This window comes from Callorhinchus milii, unplaced genomic scaffold (genome assembly GCF_018977255.1).
Source record: "Callorhinchus milii isolate IMCB2004 unplaced genomic scaffold, IMCB_Cmil_1.0 Scaffold8, whole genome shotgun sequence".
NCBI classification, from domain to species: domain Eukaryota; kingdom Metazoa; phylum Chordata; class Chondrichthyes; order Chimaeriformes; family Callorhinchidae; genus Callorhinchus; species Callorhinchus milii.
This window is the reverse complement of record NW_024704749.1, coordinates 20,159,968-20,183,882: the sequence shown is the minus strand read 5'-3', so window position 1 is coordinate 20,183,882 and position 23,915 is coordinate 20,159,968. Positions and strand designations below refer to the sequence as shown.

The 23,915-nt window shown below is 45.2% G+C and overlaps 1 protein-coding gene across 9 annotated transcripts in view; it reads left to right on the top strand.

Annotated features, from left to right (window-relative positions):
* Nucleotides 1–16,020, top strand: part of LOC103184676 (formin-binding protein 1) — a 114,196-nt gene extending 98,176 nt beyond the window's left edge. For 5 of the 9 annotated variants that reach the window (XM_042337192.1, XM_007902832.2, XM_007902831.2 and 2 more), the window contains 5 exons: nucleotides 5,824–5,933; nucleotides 6,984–7,116; nucleotides 10,025–10,143; nucleotides 10,451–10,590; nucleotides 11,147–11,797. In XM_042337192.1, coding sequence (XP_042193126.1) covers nucleotides 5,824–5,933; nucleotides 6,984–7,116; nucleotides 10,025–10,143; nucleotides 10,451–10,590; nucleotides 11,147–11,325 — 681 coding nt within the window. In that variant the 3' untranslated portion in view covers nucleotides 11,326–11,797. Of the gene's footprint in view, nucleotides 1–72; nucleotides 109–5,823; nucleotides 5,934–6,983; nucleotides 7,117–10,024; nucleotides 10,144–10,450; nucleotides 10,591–11,146; nucleotides 11,798–15,386 lie in introns of those variants that run through there. The other 4 variants (XM_007902826.2, XM_007902828.2, XM_007902827.2 and 1 more) reach the window with 2 other exon arrangements.
* The last annotated feature ends 7,895 nt before the right edge of the window (nucleotides 16,021–23,915 follow it).

The following is a 23,915-nucleotide window of genomic DNA, read 5'->3' as shown; positions in this document are numbered from 1 at the left end:
GTTATTTAATTAACACTTATGACATTAATTGTGAACAATCTTTTGTTGTTTTTTGTCCAATTTTTCTGTCAGAAAACTTTGAATACACAGGTCTGGAATCTGATTGAGGTATCTTTGTTTTAATCACACTTTAATTGATAACATTTGGTCTCAGAATTGAAGATGCAGCATCCTTTTCCTGTAACCAGTAAAGCTGAGTTTACAACCCTCAAAACCCAACCGAATTGGTGATCGAGTAATTTCAAATATCAGATTAATTTTGTCCACAGGGATTCTCAAATTAGACATAGCACTGCACATGGACAAGCCCTCTGTACCTCTCCCATATTTGTCTTTTACCCTTAGCAAAGCACCGCCTCATTTGACATTTCCTTGTGTCTCCAACTGTTTGGACACACAGGACATTTTTGTGCTGTGCATTTGCCCCACTAGATACTAGGAGTAGTGTCCAAATCAGGGGTCTATGCATGGGACCTCAACTGCTTTCCATCTATAGGAATTATTTAGTGTTTCTTCCTGCTACTTGGGGCATAAAATCTCTAATGCTATTTTTTTTCTAACTCACTTGATGGTTTAAGGGGATGTTTAGTATTTTTTCATGCAGAAGGTTATTAGACAAAGGAATGCTTTGCCTATTGAGTAGGCCAAGACAATAACTTGAAAATAAATTGGATAAAATGTTGGAAGAGGAAGAATATAACAAGAATGGGGATTGAGCAGGGAATTGGGATTAGAGTTGTTGCTTCAATGGAGGAAGTGACAGCAGCATAACTTTTCTGAAAAAAGGAAGGAGTTTCTCTCTCCCAGATAAAATTGGACACTTACTCCATGGCTGTTTGTCGGATAATGCTATGTGCAAATTCGCTGTTGCATTTCGCCCACAAAATACATAGTCACTGCACTTTACAATTTACTCCTGTGAAGCTCTTTGAGACGTCTCGATGATGTGATAAGGCGCTGTATCAAATGCAAGGATTATTATATTATTACTGGGCCTAATGGCTGGCCACCTTCGAGCTAAGGTGACTTTTAGTCCATCACTGATTATTTCACGTCTACAAGGAGATACAAAATGGCAAACGTTTTATATTCTGGCAAAAATAATCAATAATCGCTATTGATTCTCAGCTGAGCTGCGTGCCTTCCCTTCCCTGCACAACTTTCGGTTGTGCTGTCAAGTAAATCACTTTCGTAGTCGCGAACTAGTCAATGCAGCTCATAAAACTTGTAATGTTTTACAGTTTAAAATCAACCTTTCATTTCTAGAGCTGTCACTTTCCAAACCTTTCTCAATATTTCTGGAGACATTTTTGATGAAGCTGGGTTCTGAAGTTTTACCCAGTCTTACCCTTGCCATTGCATAGAAGCTTCAAGTATCAATCTTTTTGTTCTCGAGAACAAATGAAACCATGTTTGCTGTGTGTGCCCACTGTTCTTCTCTGAATATGGGCTTTATTGCTGTGATACTCTGTTGATCACTACCAAAACCTTTCAATGAATGAGTTTTTATTGTATGGTATTTGTAACACCACAACACTGCTTGGAAGTCTGTGAAATGATTCTCCCACATATTGTGAGCCTGCAGGAAAGGGCAGATCAAACCAGGCAAATGTGTGACTTTCTCTCCAGAGCAGAATTCCAGTGGTCACTTTGTGAACATCGGGAAAGTTTGATCTGTTTGTCTGTTAGAGATTACTTTACCACATTTTATACTCTACAGCTGTAGTTTGGATTTGCTTGTCTCTGCTGTGACACTTGTGGACATTTTTCTCTCTTGAGCTAACTAGATAAATTTCCCTTCACCAAAAAAGTCAGCTGTTTGATTGAAAGCTGCTTTATTTTTGACTGAGACCAAAGGCCTAACTAAAGTTTTTCCTTTGGCTCAAAGGGATGCTGCAGCTTTGAGACTTCCCCATGTAACAGGGCTCTAAAATCCCCCGTAGCATCAAATCCCACACTCTGTAACTACATTTCAGACAGTAAGGTGCTGTGCTTCATGTATCAAGGCTCAACTCCTTCAGCTGTTGATAGGAAATTGTTTAACACATCACCCCTCCCCCCCAATCCCCCCTATTTAAGAAGTCCTTTGAATATTGAACAAAACTATGGTTTTAAGTATGTCCACCTCTTCCCTTTCATATAAACTCCCCAGAACTGAATCTCTGCCCATTTCTGAGATGTCACAGAGAAGAAATTAAGAATTTGATTGATTTAGGATCCATCAAGATGCCAGTACTGTAGTACAGTACTATATCACACCATATAATCCTGGTTTGGATTTCCTAGATCAAAAAGCACCACTTGTAATTTTGACATTTAATGTTTCTGTAATGCTTCATTACAATCAACAGTGCAAACTCCTGGGATCTTTGAAGAGTTGTCAGAAAGTGATGTCAGTAATGAAACCTTGGTAATTTGCCAGGTTTCCACTTATTGCTTAGGGAGCTCCATTTGTCCCACGTTTAAAACATTGTGATTCACATGATCCCAATTTACTAACTTGCAGGCATCCAATTCCCATCTGACTGTCTCCTCCAGCTCGGTCTGAGCTGAGAGCAGGGAAAAGCGTAATACGAAGCCGCAATTGCAGCTCGAATCAGTGCAGTCTTGTGGAGGAAGGTCATTGGGATGTTGGGGGCACATTTGGGGGATGTTATGAGTCACTTCTCTTGGCTGTGCTATTAGCTGACTTCACAAACCCAGCTGGATAATGAAGGAAAGATGCAGATTTAGACCTTGAAAGTTTGTATTAACATTGCTACAATAGAAGAAAAGTGATTCTTCCTTCTTTTATGCTTCGTTCAGTGCCTCAGAGGCTGTGAATTCCCACTCTTACCACATGCTGTGGGCAGTTGTGTTCTCTTTCCTTTGGGGTTCTCCTCAGCTTAGAGGGCAGACAGGGAGTTGCTTAGCACCCCCAACCATCTGGCATCCATAGGGAAGTTACACAATAGCCTGACACTGTGCTCACCAGCTTACTGGACAGGCAGGGCACCTACAAAAAGTTCCCTCAAGTCATTAATCAAGTGGATCAACTACAATCACTCGGAGTTTGGAAATCTTATGTCCTGACACATAGTGTAGGTGAAGCAGTAAATCGGCTGATTTGAAAAACTGCTCACTCCTGAGGGTTAAGGTCAATATTGAAAGTTGCAATAAAATTGCTCAATTGATTATGCCTGCTAGATCTATATAATTCCCCTTACATCAGTACACTGGATCTGTTTTATGAAGGCTGAAATGAAATAAAAGATTTCTAGCACAAATAACTGTCAATATTTTAGAGCCCTGTATAGGTTTCCCCCACGGAATGTTTTGCCCAGTTAATTAGCTTGTTTGTAGATTAAAGAATGGATATTCTAATAGCTTTAAAGATTTAAAATAACATATCCAAACTGCATTAATATTGTTAGTCAAATTAGACTAATGGTCACTAAGCTGCTCATTACTGTAGGTTGCATTAATCGTCTAATTTCTGTTGTAGACTGTTACTAAAGTGGAATAGTGGTGCCCGGTTTTGGTTATATATCACAGCTCATCTCCGAATGCTATGGGATATTGAGTAGCCCTTCATCTGACAAATGTAAAGGCTGCTTTCAGTGACTGACACTCCTTTGGGGGAAGAGAAGATTTTACAGAAACTCTCAAACCTTTCTCAATTATGTTGTTTTTCTCTGCTGGAGTAACTGATGTCCGACCGACCTGCTTCTCTTGGGTGCTGCAGATTGTTCTTGGAAACGCCTCTGCACTGCCCCAGAGAACTGCTGGATGTTGGAGTTTGTTGACTTGCTTCCGACAGGCACCTCTCTGAGGTCAAACAAGAAACTGCAGGTTAATGCTGCACATTACCACGCTGCAATATTTCTGCCACATCTTTCCCAAGATAGACCACAAACAGCTTCCCATATGCCTGGGTCTGACTGTCTGGTCTCCAAACTAATCCTTAACCTGCCTCGTGCACAAACAAAGGCACTTCATCAGAAAATAATGCGTTTGGTAAACATAGTGAATTCAGAATGGATTTAAACACAATCTGAGGTTAACATTAAGCTGGATCTCTTTTATACAGCACTTTGTTTATCTGGATTTCAGTGGAAACAAATGACCAGTGTTTGTCTTGTTTTTTTTGCCTCTTCTTCTAATGCACTTAACACTTCCAGTTACCATGTGAATGCTGGCTTTGTGTCCTGGGTTCCATGTTACGTTTCAGCATCCTGCCCTTAACTGTGTTAATGGTCCTTTACCATTCCCTACAGAATTGAAAACTGGAAAAGTCATATCAAATGTTCTGAAAGAATAATCTGAAATCCTTTTATGTAGATTAAGCTTTTAAAATCTGTTTAAACCCCGTAAAATCAATCCACCTGTAATTTTGAATTGGGTGTTCGTTGGGGAAATCTTAGTTAGCAAACGTGGGAATTTTAATAGCATTTTGAAACTGGACAGTGTAATGCTTTTGTTTGTTGTAATCAGACCCACTGTCCCTGTACCTGCTCAAGTGAAAGCTGCTCTGAAAGAGCCTCTGTCTCTTCCTCCTCCCTTCTGCTATATCTTTGGTTGCTCACACCCAGCTTTAAGCAACAGATCAGGTGCAAGAGGCTGCTGATCTCCAATGGTATTTAACTCCTCGCCTTCCGTCCCAAAGGCTGAGAGTAGCAATAAGACGAGTTGCAACTTTGCTGAATGATGCAGAATCTCTACGGTCTCTTCCTTCTAGTCATTGTGCGGAGATTACTGACAGCTCAGGGCCCCATCTCCTGCAGGAGGAATAGTGGAGACAGAGCTGCCCATATGATTCTCAAGATCTCATGAAAATGAAGTCTTTTTCATTCCTGTCAGAAGATCTGCATTGTTTTACAGAATGCCACCTCCTGCTGAGTGAAAGGAAACATATTTGTGTGGTACAAAGGGCTGCATCGCAAACCGGGACCACAGGGGTTAAATAATAACGGGATGGGCGTGCATCACTGAAGTATAGAGTATCTAATCTGACAATAGTGCATGTGTCAGTAATGCCAACATTCTGATTAATTCCCCCTGTTAATAGTTTAGAGTGCTTAGAATTGACTTGGCTTCTTTTCTATAGGTTGTGCTTGTCTCACATCATTAGTAAAACCTAACTAACTGCCTGTTTCATTCTGAAACAATCTTCTGTTCTTCAGTACATTCCTAATAAACTATACATGTCAGAACGACTTCATAATGGGAAAGCTATTTAACTCTTTGTTGACCAGGCAACAGCTGTGTGGAGTCGGGGTGCGGGTGAGAAGGGATAGGGGCAGGTCACTGCCTGTGGAGCTTCCGCACTGATTGCCCATCCGACACCCTCATGTTTCAGTTTTGCTCGTGTGTGACCAATACTATTTGTTCTCATCAACGACAAAGGCTTGGTTGTTAAAGTGGGTTGATTCACAGTCGGTGAGTTGTGGTGAAAAGACTTGACTGAAAAGCTCACTGAAGACTTATGATACTTCAGCCACATTGAGCTATTTGTGAGGCAATTCTCTGCACACATGCTCTGAGACGAGAATTATTGTAGCAACGTCTAAATTTTCAGCCTTTGATGGATCGTCTAAAGATACAGCGGGTGAAATTCAAAGCATTTATCAATAAACATCTAATTTAACTGGTCAGCAAATCAGACTTGTGCCGAGAGCCACCTGGGTTCAACTCTCGAGTCGATGAAATCAAATGCCTGGGCTGCAAAGGGTTAATTAAGGTTGTTCAAATAACTATTTAATACAGCATCAAACCCCCAACCCAAAGAAGGAAGTAAATGTACAGTGACCCAGGATACTGATCTTGTCTGTTTGACTTGGACAGGGCTCTGGACCAGAAGACTTCAGCAATCTCCCACCAGAGCAGCGCAGGAAGAAACTGCAGCAAAAAATTGATGAGATGAACAAGGAAATCCAGAAAGAGTCCGATCAGAGGTCAGCTTCCTTCCCAACAGCAAACTCAATTCTCTCCTCTGATTGCAGGTTTCCTTGGATGTGATCTGATTTATATTAAAAAATACTTGGCCTTTTTTCTTATTGGAATAATCCTCAATTCGTGCCCTATTGTTACTGACGTGTTGATCATTGGAAATGTTTAATTAACCCCAACAAAAGCATTCAGAATTCTGAAAGCTTTGCTAACCTATCCCCCACCAGCTCTAAAGAGAATAATTGAGACCCGTTTAGCCTCATGTGATAAATCAATCATATGCCACATTGACAAACCTCTGTGTTACTGGGACTGAATCTCTCACAATTCTCATCAGTGGTGCTAGTTGAATGATTGTCTGTCTGTCTGAACAGCATTCACTCACTGCAGTGGGACGTTACCAAACCCAGGTCTGTGTGTTTGTGCTGGAAAAGCAGTTCAAGTACTGCAACAGGTTCCAAATCTCTTACATCAGTGCATTCCCGTCTTTGTTAGAAAATGTTAAAAGCATCGAGTGAAACGGTCATTGATCCCAAATCTGTCGGGTCCAATGCAGCGACAGACTGGGAAGCACAATGGAATGCTGGGGCAGGAAGGAGTTTATTCTGTCTAATGAGGATGTTGCCGGATTTTAGTGAAGGTCACACAGGAGAGAGCAGAGTGGTGTTAAGTTCTTCAACTGCTCAATTCCAGTGTTACAGCAGGACGCCATTTATCAGAATGTCTGTTTATGTGTATGGGCCTCCGATGAGAGGCCTCACTGGGGGAGCAAGGGAGGTAAGCCGTAGGGAAGGTGCTCAGCTCAATGTGAGCAGCTACACTGACGGTGTAATTTAACTCCTGCAGTTTTTTTTAGTTTGGCCTGCAGCCAGTTAGTGTTTTGTGTGGGGTCCTGTTATCCCAACTGTTTGTAATGGTTGTAAATAATATGCGGATAATCAGCTTCTACTGTATTTTCACATATTAATATGTAAAGATTTATTTCACCTGTTCACTTCAAACTCAGTTAGAATTGGCACAGTATTTCCTCATTGTCGTCTGTTTGATATTCTCAGAGACGCTTTAACGAAAATGAAAGACGTCTACATAAAGAATCCTCAGATGGGGGATCCGAGCAGTGTGGATCCCAGACTGGCCGAAATCGGGCAAAACATTGAAAAACTACGACAGGAGAGTCAGAAATTTGAGGTAACCTTTATTAACGGGGGTGAGAAGCACCTTTGTAAATTTCATTTCTCCAAAGTAGCTCCAAAGTAGCTCCGAGGCAGATTTGTGCCAGACCTGTGACAGACAGCCACAGTACAACAACAACTTGCACTTATAAAGCGCCCTCCATACAGGACAGCTTCTCACATCGCTGCCCAGGCTGGTATAAGGATATTTATAGTCTCCGTTTATTCTGTCTCTCGCTGTTTGGCAACCCCTTACAGTTCTCTTTGTTTTGTGCTTTTCCTGCCAAGTTGACAATGGGATAAGAGAATTTGTAGCATTTCAGGTTGATAAGGGCCTTTTGGTATCAAGGCATTAAGTGAAGTCGTGCGTCAGAGTTCAGCACAAACTCATTCTATCCTCCCCCAGGCTGGCAGCAATCCCAGTGTTTGTTGCATGTTATCTAAATTGTTGAGTAGCCCTCAGTGATTCAATGATTACATGGCTGCAGCTACACATTGTGAATGGTACTGAGACCATCAACCGAGAGAGTCTTCATTCTCAGAGCAACTTTCTGCCCAGGTTAGAAACACTTTCTCCCGAAAATAGTACCAGTGAGGAGCAGTTCGTCCCCAGAGACAAATCAATGTCAGCCTCCTCAGCCGTGATCGACAGAATTATATGGCACGAGAACAGCCCAACTCATGTTTGTTTAGGGTGATCAAAACCTTGTTATCCCATTACAATGTCTAATATGTCTTAAAGAAATGATTTTTTTTAGATAATAGGATAGATATCACCACTTTTTGGACACCCTGTACATCACATGGGCCCCTCAACCCTCCTCATCCCCTCTATCCCTCTATTCCCTTCTCCCTCAAGTAAGCATCAAGTTTCCTGTTAAGGTGCTATATAAATGTTATTTGTTGTTGGCTCTTTTTGCTACAATAACAGCTTTCGGCAGTGAGTTCCACATTCTAACAACCCTTCACATGAAGAAGTTCCTTGTCAACTCTCTTTTAGATCTGTTACTGACTATCTTGTGTTTATACCTTTGTTTTGGACTCGCCAACAAGTTGGAAACAGCCTATTAACATCCAGCTTATCGAATCCTTGCGTAATCTTCAACACTCGTTCAGGTCCCCTCTCAATCTTTTCATCTCGAGCGAAAAACTCTGACCTGTCAAATCTTTCCTGATCGCTGTATCTCTTGTAAATCCATCCAATGTCCCAGTAGCTTCCTGTAGTGTAACGACGAGAACTGCACGCAGTACTTTGCCGTGCCCTCAGTGTGGGAAGCCTGTGGCGCATTTGAACTGTCTTATAAGCGAACCTTGTATTGAGTTTCTCTGAATATACCATTGGTCAACACCTTTGAAGTCTTCTCCATTTCCTCACTGCTCAAAGCTCCCTTTCCTCTCTATATAGACATTCATTTTATGTGCAAGGTGCTGTATCATTCACCTACAAATACACAACCAGTCACTAAATCCTGCGAAGCTCCTTGAGATGTTGTGATGGGGGCACTGTATCAAATAGAAGAATTATTACAAATGCAAGGTTATTATAATGGGAGATTAGAGAAACAGTGAGAGGCTGGAGGAACAACAATTTCAACAACAGCTTGCATTTATATAGCGCCCTTCACGCGGGGTAGCGTCCTGGAGCGCTCATCAAGGAGACTTGATGAGGACGAGATCATTCTAGCCACTAAGTGCCGGGTTAATACCAGGTTCCACTTATTTCTGTCAACTTTCCGATTGCTTGAAAGGAGAAACGGATTTTACCCTGAATCAAGCCAGAATATTATTTTGTATTGTTCCGCCACCTAGTGACTGAAAACTAAAAGGACATCTTTACAGATCCTGTAGCTCAGGGTGGCCAACCTTTTGGCTGCTGAGGGCCGGATGCTAGATTTGAGAAATGTCCGCGAGCCACATAAGCAATATTTTTGTGTTTCCCTTCCAGAAACGTAACCCGTGCGAATCATAGAAATCCTATGTTTTAAATTGTCTAACTATTATTTAATTGAACTGTATTTTAATAATAATAATCCTTGCATTTGATATAGTGGTTTATCACGTCTTTGAGACGTCTCAAAGCGCTTCACAGAATACACTGTCGAGTGAATTGACTCTATTTTGTGGGCAAAACGCAGCAGGAGAGAGAGAGACCCTTCTGCAATGATGGGCGTGTACTACTGACAGTTGCCACTAGAGGGAACCAAATGTCACACTTCTACATGTATAGCGTAGAAATGCGACAGAAGCTGCGACGGCTGCCACTGACATACAGTCTGAGTGTTTGGCACTAATAGTTCTTCCATTTGATTCAGCGCCTGATCACGTCTTGAAGACAGCCCAGAGCGCTCCACAGGATATATTGTAAAGTGCAGTGACTGTGTATTTTGTCGATGAACGCAGCAGCTAATTTGAGCACAGCAGCGTCCCACAAACAGCCTTGAAGGGAGTAACCAATTTTTATCTGGGGATTGTTGGACAGGACACTGGGAGAAACTCCCTTCTCTTTTCAACTAGTGCCGCGATATCTTTTAACATCCATCTGAAATAGCAGACGTTTAATGTCTCATCCAAAGGATGGCACCTCCAACATTCCCCAGCACAGCACTGGAGTGTCAGGTTAGACTGTGAGTTCAAAGTCCCAGCGTAGGGCTTGAATCTACAATCTTCTGAGTCTTGAGACTAGATAGCTCCCAAATGTGACACCTTCTATTATTTGCTTATTAAGAATAAAGACAACTGCGAATACTACAGCAGGAATCTTATTTTGTCTTCTAAAGGTGACCTACTTTTCTGTGTGTGCGCTCTCAATGTAAACTTTCCAGTTTAAGCAGACCTTGTTTTAGAATGCATTTGTTATCGCTTCAGAGAAATCAATATCCAACTTCAATATTAGCTGAACTGAGCTCTTGTCTTTCTTGCTGCAGGCATGGCTCGCTGAGGTAGAAGGCCGTTTACCCACCAGGCCTGAGCAACCGCGACGACAGAGTGAGATGTACGAGACACAGAGCACTGCCGTCAACAACTGCGCACAAGACAGAGAGAGGTACAGTGTCTGCTGACCAGGACAGGAGGCTGCGGGCTGTCTTGTTCCGTTTGGGGGTGGGGGTGAGGGGGCTGAGCCAACTCCGGCTGGGAGTTGCCACAACCTGACGCACGTTCCCAGGCTGCACGGTGCAACTTTGCTTGTATAATAACCCTAACCCTATGACGTATGTAAACTGTTGGGCTCGTTCCTCAGTGCTTCCGATAAATCTGACTTCTGATGTGCTGCTTGATTACTTTCATCTGGTGTCCTCTCCAGCAGTGGGTTCTGTTGCTCTAGTTATCACGTACCTTCCTTTTTTGAGCAGCCCTGATGGGAGTTACACCGAAGAGCAGAACCAGGAGCCACCGGTCAAAGTCGCAGCTCAGAACGAGTTTGATGATGAGTTTGACGATGAGGAACCTCTGCCAACAATCGGAACATGCAAAGCCGTCTACCCGTTTGAAGGTAAGAATTCCCCTGGTCCCGAGAGAGTATCGGGGGTGGGAGGGAGAATATCACCCCTTCACCTAGGGGAGAAAGTTTCCTATTGGTGGGCGAGGCTTCAGCCTCCCAACCTCTGGAACTCCATCCCACAGTCCCTCTGCCTCTCCCCTTCCCTTGCCTCCTTCAAGATCCATCTCAAAACCCTCCTCTTTGATCATGCCTTTGATCACCCTCCTACCCTCCCCGCCCTCCACCCCTCCTGATCCCAACCACCAGCTCAGATGTGGATCCCTGACTGTCCAGCGCCTTGGGATGTCCTCCTGACATGAAAGTCGCAATACACATGTAATTTGTTGTTGTTGCTCAGCTATTCACCCTTTTCTGGCTAAGGAAATTGTGTGCCAGGGAGCAGCCTGGAGGCAGACGGCTTGCTATCTGTCGGGGAATGGTATGAATGCAGAGAGGATGGTTTCATGCTTGCTTTGATTCTCCCCATACTCCTATCCTGCGGGAGGCGATGGGTTCCTGTGTGTCACACACCCGGCTGCCCCCAAACCAATCATTTGCTGTGATTCAGGTCACAATGAAGGAACGATTGCGATGGAGGAGGGGGAGACGCTGAATGTGATAGAGGAGGACAAAGGAGACGGCTGGACGCGAGTGCGGAGGAGCGAGGAGGAGGAGGGCTACGTGCCGACATCATATGTCGAAGTCTATTTGGACAGAAATGCCAAAGGTGCAATGACTTACATCTAGTTTAACGTCGGGAAGCAAATGTTTTGTCAGACAATAGCAGACAGAACCACTTTCTGTGTTACACACAGATCCGCAAGTGACAAAGTGCGGTGCACACTGCGCTCCTGTGAGCTCACTATTGTGCACTATAAAAACTATCAGACCTTACACGAGGGGGTGTGGGGGGATGATGTCGGGGAGGGAAAGTGCTCAGAGCTGAGAGTAATGAATGAGAGAGCATTTGGCAGGTCCTGGCATTGATAGCAATCTTTTGCTGTAACACTTTGGCCAATGTAACTGATTGCAGTTCCTGTACAAGGTCTGTATCTTAACTTATTTTTAATTGACTTGTGATCCAATGGAATAGGGTTAAATGGATCATGTCCTCAAAATAATCCATAATAATACTGCTGAGATCTTTGTTACATTTTACTGACACTGTATGTATACAGTTTTTAACATATTAAAGGGGCACTCCACGCTGTTTAATAAAACCACGTGGCAACAGTTACTCACCAGGTAGCCCTATGCCACTGAGCTCAGCTGACGTGTGTGTTTCACCGCCGAGGGTCTCTGGTCTGTCCGTCTGCTTCCTGTTCGTCACAGTCGGTCAGGGCCAGGTTACCTGTGAGAATAGAGGGAAGCCGTGCAGAGAGCTGGGTAAAATCCAGGGAGAATCTCGTGCTTTGAATAAGGAGCCTCTTTCTCTTTCCCGCTGGCGGTGTAACCATGTAACCATGCCAGAGGAAAGGAGGTTTTCCCCCACCCCACCCCCCACCCCAGTGAAATGGCAAACTACAATCTTTGGACAAAATTCTTCCTGTTAATTGTAGAGCTAATGAGGCTCTCCACCCCCTGGCTTGTGCTGGACGTCAGCTCACAGTGTTAATGTCTCTGTGATCAGCAAGGTGACACACGTCAGCCAGAGCTCCTGGTTTCAGCCTAAACACGTCAGACGTTTCTGGCCTCTTGTTTCTCTTTCACCGGCACTCGCACACTGGCAGTCAGCAACCATCCCCAGAAAACATGGACTGTATTTTAATTTGAATTTAAGGTAATATTCCTCTTTTAAAGTTTGATTCTTACTACATTATCTCACCCCAAGCTGTGGGTTTGCTGGATTCCGGTGCCTGTAACTGTACATTTTGATTCACTGTAAAAGCCCTCTCCAGAGGGTTTCAGATGTGATTGTTTTGATGAGGTCCAGCGTGGGCAGGGTCCCTGGTGTTGGCGGACTTGTTGTCCCCAGTATCACAGTGTTACAAGTTCTTGATGTGCTGACTGTGTGTTTGAGAGCACAGGAGCTCAGCGGTTGTCATCGAACACAGTAGTTTAGCAACATGCGGGCTGTGAGTGCGCAGTGTCGCTATGTGACATGGAGACCACTCAGCGGAGATGTCAAACTCAGCTCCAGTGTGCGACATTCACCCCGAGCGATTGGCCACACAACACAGTGTGCACCAGTCTATCTGACGGAGCTTGTTTCCCAGTATTAATCGAGATAAAGCTCTTAACCATTAACATAATATTATTTCCTATAATAAGGTTTCTCAGTCTTGGGAGGGAGAGAGTTTGAAACGCTAAATACTGTTAACTTTGTGAGTCGGTATTAGTTCGGACTTCAGTAGTGTCAACCTGTACATGTGGGACCCAGGTACGATCTGTTGATGGCAAGGAAATTAGTTTTGAATGACCTTAGTAAATTACGTCTGGTCGGAGAAAATAGAGAGGGTATTTTAGGGCAGTGTGGGGAGGGCAGCTAAGAGGAAGGTGGATGGGCAGAAGTTGAAGTGTAAGAAAAATATTATAATGATAATAGTAATAATAATTAGGTGAAGCCAATGAGAATGAGCTGAGAATTAACAGGAAAGGCACATTAATAGATTGTGAGAAAGGTTTAACCATTCCCCATTTTACCCAACTGCCTATTAAATAGTGTATTCAGTGAGAGAGTAGAATCATAATAACAGTGGGAACTAGCGAGGAACAGATTCCAACAAGTGCAGAGAGTGGTGTGCTGAATATTATTGCAGTATTTCTGTGTGGAGTCCCACGAGAGAGAGCGTCAAAGGAAGGCCTGTGGGGGCTTTGGTCGAATTGTATATTACTGGCCCAGGGATCTGAAACACTCGCGCTTCCTGATGATTATCAGATAGTTTTCGAAGGTGAGGGAGAGAGTGAGAGCGAAAGTGAGAAAAGGTGACGGGGTAAAGAGAGAGAGGAAAGAAAGTTTAAATTGGTTTAATTTGGATGGATTGTTTTCCAATGTGAATCCTGCCCAGTGACTGGTATCTCCAGTAATCCTGAAGTGAGTTCTCCCCATAATTTGCACTTTTATACAACAGCACCTTTCAGAGCGAGGACATCACAAAGTGCTTCCCACAGCTGTCTTGTTTGGGAGCCTTAGCTGGGAGAAGGGAGAAAGGTGGACAAAAGTGTAGTGGAAAAGATGTGTTTGAAAGCTGGGCAAGCCTGGGGAACTGCAGGATGGAGCTCTAAGTGGCAGTAGAAGTGGGGGAAGAATGGCATGGCAGCCTTCATGGCTCTGGGTTTCGATGCCCACCCTGTTAGTGGTAACGTTTGCCACTGACTGCTGTTCATGGCTGGTGTTAGTGGGTATAAAGGGGAGAAGCGGAGAATGGAAGAGACTTTTATTGGCACAGGATTGACTTTTATTGACTGACAGGAGCTCTGTGCGTTCCCACGACTGCCGCGACTTAGTGTGTGGATTAACGTGGTCCATGTCCTTCCCAAAACCTCTCTGTGTTTGCTGACAGATGTTTTTAAATGATTTCTGAAAATCCGAAAAATAAAATTGAAATCTGAACTCCCTGTTCTCTGGAGACCGGTTGAATGGTAGCACTCTGGGACACTACCCTGCCTGAGGGCCACTCTGTAAATGCAAGTTGCTGTTGTTGTTGAATGTAAGAGGCTGGTGTCAGTTTTGAGCTACTTATTGTTGGAGCTGGCGACAGATAGACTTATGCTGGTTTACATCAGGGTGTTAAAGATCACATTTCAGGTAAAAGAGAAGAACGTTTAAAATGTGTGAAGTTGAGTCGATGTTCAATGTAATAAGATTGTCTGAACGAGGCTTGTTTTCCCTTTGTGGGTTGTGTGATTGGCGTTTACTGTTTGTGCTGACTTTCTCTTGTCACTAACCCCTCTCTGGTTACACTAAAATCTGGCATCTCAGTCCAAGCCCAGTAAACATGGGATTGAGAAAATACATCACAATTGGTACTTAAATAAACACAGAGATGGGATAAAGTCTAAATATCGTTGAAAGTCACTGAGTGGTATTATTCATAATCCACGGGAGGAAATCTCCACCAATTTGTTCTGCTGGAAGAACGCACAATTCCATTCTTCCAGAATCTCTAGATTAAGAGACTTGAGGGACCCGACCTCGGCTCTACAACTGCTCTCAGTTACAGCGTCGCTCTGGCACCTAGTCTGAGGTATTACACAACACACAGAGCAGCAACATTTGAGAAACAATACATGTCATTTCCGAGCACTCGAGGCTGTGTAAATTAAACGGGAAGGTATGAGTGCTGCGTTGAAACCAAGCCAAAGGTTTTTGCAAGATCCAATTTATTATTTATCTGTAACCAGAGGACACAGATTTAAGATAATGGGCAAAAGAATCAAGGAGACTTGTTACGGTCTGAAATGCACCGCCCGAAAAGGTGGTGGAAGCAGATTCGATGATAGCTTTCAAAAGCGAATTGAATAGGAACTTAAAAAGGAAACATTTGCAGGACTCTGGGGTTAGAATGGGGAAGTGGGCCTAGTTGATAGCTCTTTCCAAGAGCCGGCACAGGCACAATGAGCTGAATGGCTTCCTATTCTGTAAATTTCTATGATTCTATTGAATTATTATTAGAGCCATGGAAGAGAATTACACAACGTTCTGTAGATCTGGATGGGAACTCAGTAATCACCCTTGGTTTAGGATCCTGTATGCCATTTCTTTTTCAAAGCAAAGTTATCACATTGGAATAATTCAATGGTGTCTCTTAACTCCGTTTCTTGTGTTGCTAACATGTGTCCCTTTCTCCTCTCTCTCTGGACTCTAGGTACCTAAGGTGGTGTGCTGGTCTGTCAGAATGGGCGAGCTGGTTTACAAGGACACCCTCTTCTGCTTATCAATTTTTAAAACGGAGGACTTACTGGATTATTGGCTTGGTTTGGTTTTAATGATCAAAAACAAAAAATGAACAAATGGTGCAAATGCTTGCTATTCATTTTATGGCATGCCACCTCTTGCTCTAACTAACTTGGCTACTTCTCCATTTTTTTAAAAAAAGTCATTTTCAAGATGCATGCCAAGGTCAAATCCCCTCCTCATTTTGAGACGAACAAAACCAAAAAAGAAAATCTTTAATTTCAAGAGCCACTTGTCAGATTTCAGGTACTTCGTGACCAACGCAATGGCTGCAACTGGTTGTAAGTAACCTTCATCCAAACACCAGAGCACATGGAGTTGACTTTGAGGACTGTTTTAAAGGGACTTGTCCAGGGTGATGGTGGGGAGAGAGACATTATAATTGCAATTAAAATCTCGTTGACCTTTCAATCATTTTGTTCTAATACGTTTCTGGAAAAAATCTGAGAATCCTGAACCCCGAATATTGCCAAACTAAAATGAAAGGATAAATTGGAACCACAATTGGAGTTTGTCTCTGAATAAAATCAAAATCGTGCAACTTGTTTTTGTAGCCAGAATGCTTTTGTCCTCAAAGTCTCAATTCCTTAACGCATACAGATGCCTCGGGCGTGATTTCACATTTTTAGTTTGTTTGCTGTGTTAATTTTATTTTTATAACTGGGGAGTTTCTCCTCACAGTAATATAGCGTTCATCAGAGCAGACCTGCTAACCTGCCACTTTTTGTCAGAATCCTTCCACGACCAACACCTTATCTCCTGACTATATTTGCTTTGGACTCTTTCTGGGTGCCATCCCTACTGAAAGGGAAGGTTATTGTCCGACAGACCTGTCCATCCCTCTGTCACTGGCTTCCAGGACCTCGATGATTCTCCCTCTGACTTCAACCTCCCTCCTGTGTGTGTGTGGATGTGTGTGTGTGTGTGCATGTGTGTGTGTGTGTCTGAGAGTGTGTGTGTGTGTGTCGGGAGTGTGTGTGTGGGTGGGGTGGAGGGGAAGACGGGGGAACCAGCCTTTGTCTAGCACGATACCAGAGCTGAGCAATGCCACATGTTGCCAGGAAACATCCCTCCGTTGGGCTCACTGGGTTTGGGTACTGTGAAGCCTGGTGATGGCTTTACCTTATGTACAAGAAACGTTTTACTGCCCCAAACAGTCATCTGACGAGCAATGCCACATGCTGCCCGCCTGCTGTACAAGGGGCACATAGTCTCACAACTCAAACTGGAACAGCGGGCACTCTACAGTCAGCTTAAACTTATTCTGACTGAACAGACCACCCAGACCACACCTTTGGGAGTTGACGGTTGATTTTAGGAAATATTTTACCCTGAAACTCACTTAAGAAACCACTGATTCATACCATGAAATTAACACAGCAGCAAGCGGAGTGGGAAATGATCTGCCAAGGCATCAGTATGCCCTCTCTTGGCCACCGGGTGCGTGTGACCGCAGGCTTTTTCCTGTGGTTCGTGGTCAGCTCCGGTCAGCGGTTTCTGGGATAGGGAGAGGTTACTCACAACGGCTTTGCTCCGTGCAGTTGTGGTCACACAGTACATTGTCTGTCTGCAGTTTCTCCATCATTCCGATGTCGGCAGTATTGCTGGCACCAAGCTCAGCTCAGCCTATGTTTTGCCTGCATGCTCGCTCGCCCTTGCTCTGCCTGCGCCCACCTTAACCAGGAGTCACTGTCCTGTGGCCAACAGCACATTTTTCCTTTTCTTTTGGTGTTTGGCTTTTCCAAGTAGATCTGCTGTTCGTGTGACACATCCTCTGCATGTGGCCCTGTGTGTGTGCGTGCGTGTGGAGGAGAAGCTGCTGAATAAAGCTGTCTTCAAGCTGCCGGCCGCTGAACTATTTCGGGCAAGGTTTCAGCTGTTGGGCCTTCTCCCTCCCCATCTGGGAGAAATCCCCTTTTGTTTACATTTACAGTACCTATAACCCACATTAAGGGGATCCGGTTATTGAGTGTGTGTGTGTGTACGAAGGGCTAATTTGGTTATCCTCTGATCAGTATATTGTTAAATCTATTGCCAATGTTTCTTCCTCCCTAAAGATGCCAGTTAGTCCCTCCAGGACCTCCCCAAGTGCCCAGGAACTCAGACCAGGGTGACCAGGGCTTTGGAAACCTGTAGTTTGATGCTATCACTTCCAGCAGTGGCAGCTGGCAGCTCCCCCCCACCCCCACCGACGCAGCAACAGTGAAAACGTAGCCCTGGGGTGGGAGCTGGTTCACACTTTCTCCCCACCCGTTCACCTGCCTCTCTTTCGTGGAGACCAGGGAACCAGTCGCTGCGTGACACAAGCTCATACACAGTACGTTAGAAAGCCCAGCCACCAATGTCAGGGCCCAGGTGTTCCCCAGTCACAGTGACACAGCCACAGGTTGCGGAGTGCAAGCCCTTTATCAAGTGATGCCCAGCATCACCTGGTCACTGCTACTGGCCGTTAAGGGTCTTTCGGTCTTTTTAGCTAAGCCACAAACTCACCCACAAAAGCTATTCCGATATAAATGTTGACTAAACGTGTAAGAAAAGATTCCAAATTATATTTTTCCATTGGAGAGAGGACTTGCAGAATTCAGCTGAAACCCTGCGTTTGCGTCTGTACGACAGATCCCAAAGCCCTGAATACCTCACTGATTGTTATAGACCAAAACCACAGCTCAATGTGAGATTCCTTTCCTTGTTCCAGCCCAGGATTTATTGTTTCACACTTGCGATCATTTCCACCTACTCAGTAAATTGATGGTAGTTCTATTCTATGTGATCGCTGCAGCCACCAGAGGGAGAGGGGAGGGGAGGGGAGGCAGGCCCAGTGCTGGACAGGAGCTTGTGGCAGACAGAATTTGTTGAATGATGTTTACCTCAGGAGGATGGTTTCATCAAGAATGGTTTCGGCCGTGCCCATAGTACAAAGACAGCCTTGGTCAACGTTACAATCGACATTCTGTCTATTTGTGACCAGGGCACTCTCGGTCTCCTCGTCCTTCTTGATCTCTCTATCGCCTTTGACACTGTCGACCACTCTATTCTTCTCCACCACCTCTCCTTTCTGCCCTAACCTCTGGAACGCCATCCCAGAGCCCCTCCGCCTCGCCCGCTCCCTTGCTTCCTTCAAGGTCCATTTCAAGACCTCTATTAATGCAATTTGTTATTGTTGAGCAGCTCCACGCATACAATAACACGATGGGTTTAGCTCATAGTTACAGAAATCAGGAAGGGAATGTGCCACAGGTTGATCATGACATCAGGTAGAATTATAACACGTCAGTCAAATCAAGTCACCCTCAAAATCCTCAGCAACCGAGAATTGGCCGAGCGGAACAGAGAGATCACTGCACCTGCTGTAAACACCTGGTCGTCTGCCTGTCTCACTCTGTGCTGCTCAGTTGTGTGTTTCCTGGTTAACTGTGTGTGTGTGTGGTTGGTGGGGAGGTGCTCTACTGAGATGTTGAAATTCACTCTGTCCAGAACCTTTTGGGTTTAAGAGTTCTGACTGATGTTCAGTTCAGCAGCACAGAGGCTGCTGGGCTCTGGGTGAGGACTCGCTTGGCTGGGAGCGCAGAAGCGTTTACCCACTGAATTCACACTCCACACTGTAATGGGCTGTGGTGTAAACCAAGATCAGGTGCAGTGACGTTTCATTACTGACCACCTAACATAGCCTTTACAACCGGTGGTGCAAGACAGCCAGAAGCAGCAAGAAAGCTAGAGAGAAGCCATTCTTTGCTATGATTTTTTTTTGGTCAGCCCGGTGTCTGACACATGGAAACCCATCACCATGCTTATGAGTATCCAAACCAGACCAAGAATGTGTGGGTGGGATGCAAGGAATTTCAGTTTGCTGTGGTCTAATGACTGACTGCCCATTAACACTGAAATCTGGTCTTATGTGTCAGACCCGACCCTCATGTCTGTGTTTGCCAACGTTTCCAGAGAAGCTTGCTGCTCCACAGTGAGTGTCTCCCGCACCGGGCTGGCACTGAGCCTTGGAATCTCGCTGCAAACTCTCTGAATTGTCAGGAAGATGAAACTTGAATCTGATTCTATAGATAAATCCGCTCAGCCCCGCACGAGTCATGTAACTGTTCATGTCCATGTTAAAGGCAGCAGGAGGTGAGGAGCAGAAATGGCAAGAGTGAGGAAGTCCCTGTTGCGTGTCTGAGGAGCGTCGCTCACTCTGGGATCAGACCAGGATTGTTCCCTCGGGCGGTTCCTTTTCCCTATCCTATAAATCCACTAGAACCGGGAATGTCGGGATCGAGTGTTGATCCCTTGTTGCTGTGTAAATATTTTAGAGCAGTTTTAACAAAACCTTTGAAAGTGAGCAAGAGTTCATTTGATTTTTAGTTATTCGTTGCTTCCACCTGAAATCCGTGTGTTTATAATGAAATCTTTTAGCCACTTTGATCTCCCGGGAGCTTTGCCTGTTCTCAACGCCGTGCACTTTTGTTTTGCCTTGTTTCCGAGCACTGAGTTTATTTGTTGAGATTGTTTTTTTTTTTACCCTGTGAAATGTGCCAACGTGAATGTCGCGATTTTATAAAGTGTAAATGTTGAGCTGCTTCTGTGCAGTGGGGAGGATGGGGGTGGGGAGGGAGGGCTTCGCAGTTCATCCTCCAGCTTCTCCAAAGAAAGTTACCGTGAGCAACGGGAGAGTATTGACAGTAGCTACCGACCGGGTGGACACTTACTGTTTGCCTCACCCGCTTCTATATAAAAACATTGTTTAGATTTGTACTAAGTTCCTTTCGTTATATATATATATATATGAGGACTTTATGCCACCACATATGTGTCCTGGGTGGCTCCCTCCCTCAGTGCATGCATGTGAGTCAGTGTGCGACTGCTTGCCTCCGTCCCTGCCCGGCTCACACATTGCCTCGCCTCGCCTCGCTGACATCAGCTGCCCTGCTCTAGGCTCAAGCCTGGCTTTGTCTCGGGCCAAATGGAGCAGTGCCTGAGGCGGTGCTGATGTTGCCCCTGCTTTCTTGGCTGCTTTTAGGAAGGCCAGACCACTCACTGGAGGCAGGGAATACTCCCACTTAGCTCCTGTTAACCCTTCAAACCAAAGCCCTAACGAGTAGGGTGATCCTAGCTGGACAAGCAGCGAGAAAGCTTGCCAGACAGTCCTTGCCATTGGTGTGTATGTGGGGGTGGGAGGGGGGTGGTATTTTACACCAGCCATGACGGGACGTAGGGTTTGGGACGGACAGACAGTGACCTGTGGGAACATCTGAGCCAAACCGAGCAGCTGGCAACCTGGCCTCACGCTCGCTCACTTGCAGGAGGCGAAATCAGGGAAAATGGGACAATAATTTTACGAGCCTGGTGATGAGTGGGTGGGGGGGAGCAGTACGGATACAACTAAGTTTTTAATATTTGAAATATCACTGTTTGCCGGAGCGCTGAGTGTGAGGCCGGCCTGAGCCGGGCAGTGAGTCCAGCCCAGCGACGCCGACTGTAACCCAGCCCCGTGCTGTCACCACAGAGCAGCGCTGTGATTAACGGAATCGTAGTTCTTTGTTATTAAAGCCAGTATTGCCAATCGTGAAAGAGTAAACACCACGGGAAATGCAAACCCGACTTTAATCTCCCTTTCTAAAGGACTAAAATCAGATCCTAGCTTGGAATAAACAACTTAAAAGCTTTAATTAAATGATCACTTTGAAAAGTGTAAACCTGGTTGTTTTGTGCTTTTTTTTTCCCTGTGTGCAAAAACATTGGTGGGGTGATGGCCTCTCCAGCCTGGAACTCGCCTCAAACACAGAGATAAAACAATTAATTAGGCAACACCCTCCCAGCGCTGCATTGGCGTGTCAGCTGAGACTGATTCCAAGTCCCGACGTGGGGCTTGAACCCACAAGCTGCTGACTCCGAGGCGAGAGAGCCACCACTGCGCAAGGCCTAACGCACACATATTTTAATAATTATAGTAAAAGACAATTTTGTGGTCGAAAATAGTGATTGATTTCCTTTTTTCTTGTGCGCTCTGGTTCTGATTTAGTGTAATGTGAGTGATTAAACCTTTTGTTGCCAGGAGGGGGCAGCAAGCAACCTGTATAGGATTACAGCTGCTCCGTGTGGGAGCGTGGGAACCTCATCACTCGTTTGAACATTGCTTTGGGACCAATGTTCCCTACTTCTTGTTAAAACGCATAGCATAGCGGTTAGTGCGTTTGCCTCACAAGCAAGCGGGTTCACTTCCCAAGCGGGGCGAAACCTTAGGCAAGTTTCCTTACTCCAAATGCCTCTGTTTACCCAGCGGTAATTAGGAATCTGGTTGTTAGTTGATTGACGGATTGCTTTCCAGGGGTAATGGGCTGCGTATCAGCCTGGCACTCTCACCTCTTAGTCAGAGGTTGTGGGTTCAAGCCCGACATCGGGACTTGGGAGTCAACTAGTCTAAGCTGACGCTCCAATGCAGCTTCATCAACGACGACGGCAGATTACATTTGCACAGCATCTCTCACGTCGGGAGGATGTCCCAAGGTCCTGGACAGTCAGGGATTTGGACCCGAGCAGTAAATTGGCTGCCACTTTTGACTACAAAATGACACAGTCACTCCACTTGTCACCCCAGTGTCTCTTGATTTACAGATTTATTTCAGTCTCGTCTCTTTTGTGACGTTCATTTTTTTTTCACACATTAAAAAAAACATTTGGTTTTGCCACCAGTTAACGCCAACAAGTGCTGACATTTGAAACGCTGATTTCATACACAATCTATTAATACAAATGGACACGTCACCATCAATGATCACACTCTGCAGGAAGCCGTGCAATTAGTCCTGTCACAGGAACATAAAATCTCTATTTACAGATCTCTATTTACATTGCACCAAACTCTTGGGGGGGGTTGGGCAACCACTCTGGACAGAGCCAGGACAGTTTTAACCCCCCCCCTCCCAACAGCACTGAGTCTCACAGGAATCCACTCCGATCACTCACATCAACACGGGGAGGCAGGAGAGAAAAAAAAATGAAATCCTGGACCCAGCAGTTAGATTAGGACAGGTCACTGGGTGTGGAGGAAAGAGTGAGGGAGGAGGAAGGGAAAAGCGAGGATGGAGTTCACCTCTGGACAGGTTAGATTTTATATTGAACAAATCGAAACATGGGGTGAGTGAGTGAGGCTGGGGATGAAGTGAAGGGAGGCCAGAGGAACCGCTCTAGGCTTTTCCGTTTCCAGAGTTGTCGAGGGCTGAGACTGGATTTCCTGCCGGTGCCTCTTCCCGCCCCCGCCCCAGCTCCCTCCCATTATTAATCCAGTGCTCACCTTGTCGTAGGTCAAGGAAGTTGTGCACTTAGTCCTGCAGAGCTTCGCCCCCCCTCCACCAGAAAACGCCACACTCTGTCACTCAGCTGAGTGTCTGAGCTGTGCTCGGGGCCGGGAGATCACACTCCACCCTCCTGATGTGTATTTCCTCTGGATGTAGATGTGGGCTGATTGCAGCCTGAGCCGAGATCTCACCTCAGGCCCCACTGTACAACACCCGCACACATTGACACCTTTCAGACCTTCACTTCAAAGGGAACAATCTCACACAGTAACTTACACTTTAATACTTTCATTCCAAGCCCTGGGAGGGAGGGAGGGAGGGGAGGACGACTAAAAGACTTTCTCAGAATGAAGAATCGTTAAATTTGGTCTCAACATAGAAGCTGTTATCCCTCCCCAAGGTCTTCAGAGAACCCACAGGAAAACAGCTTCAGAGTTGAGACTCAACTTAAGAATCAGTGAAACTCCGGCTTGTGTGAGAAGCTGGATTCAGGCTCTCTGCCCTGGTCCCTGCTCCACAGGTGTTAGACTCTCAGCTCTGTCGGTCCAGCTGCTTATTGCCATCTGCAGAGCTCAGCACACTGAGACGCTAACCTCTCTCCATCACTAATACTGTTTGGTTCATTATTTGTGTGTGTGAGTGAGTGTGACAGTGTGAGTGTCAGTGAGTGTGTGGAGAGGGGGGTGTGGGAGCAGGAATTCCTGAGTCTTTGAGGCCAACAAGCAACTCGCACACCTGCCCAGCCTCAAAATAAATATAAGCAATAATATTTGAAAGTAATAAATAATCCTCTCTCTGTCTCTCGCCGTCTCTCTCTTTCTCTGCCTCTCAGTCTCTCTGTCTCACTCTCTTTTCAGCTCTTGAATCAGTTAGCTGTCTTGTTCCCTCTCGAGTTTGCCAGCCCTGAGAATGGGCTGAGAACCCCATCTCCACAGAAACACTCCGAGCTCAGAGACATCTCATCGATCCCAGCCCAGGCATGGCCGGCCTGTGTGCTAACCATGTGCTAACCATGTGCTACCATCGGTGCTTCCAGTGTTAAACCCAGTACAGCTAGTGACACCGACAGCTTGAGAAGGCAGGCAAGGGTTAAACAGCGCTACACACTATTCCTGTTTCCAGCGCCTTGGGATGTCCTCCCGATGTGAAAGGGC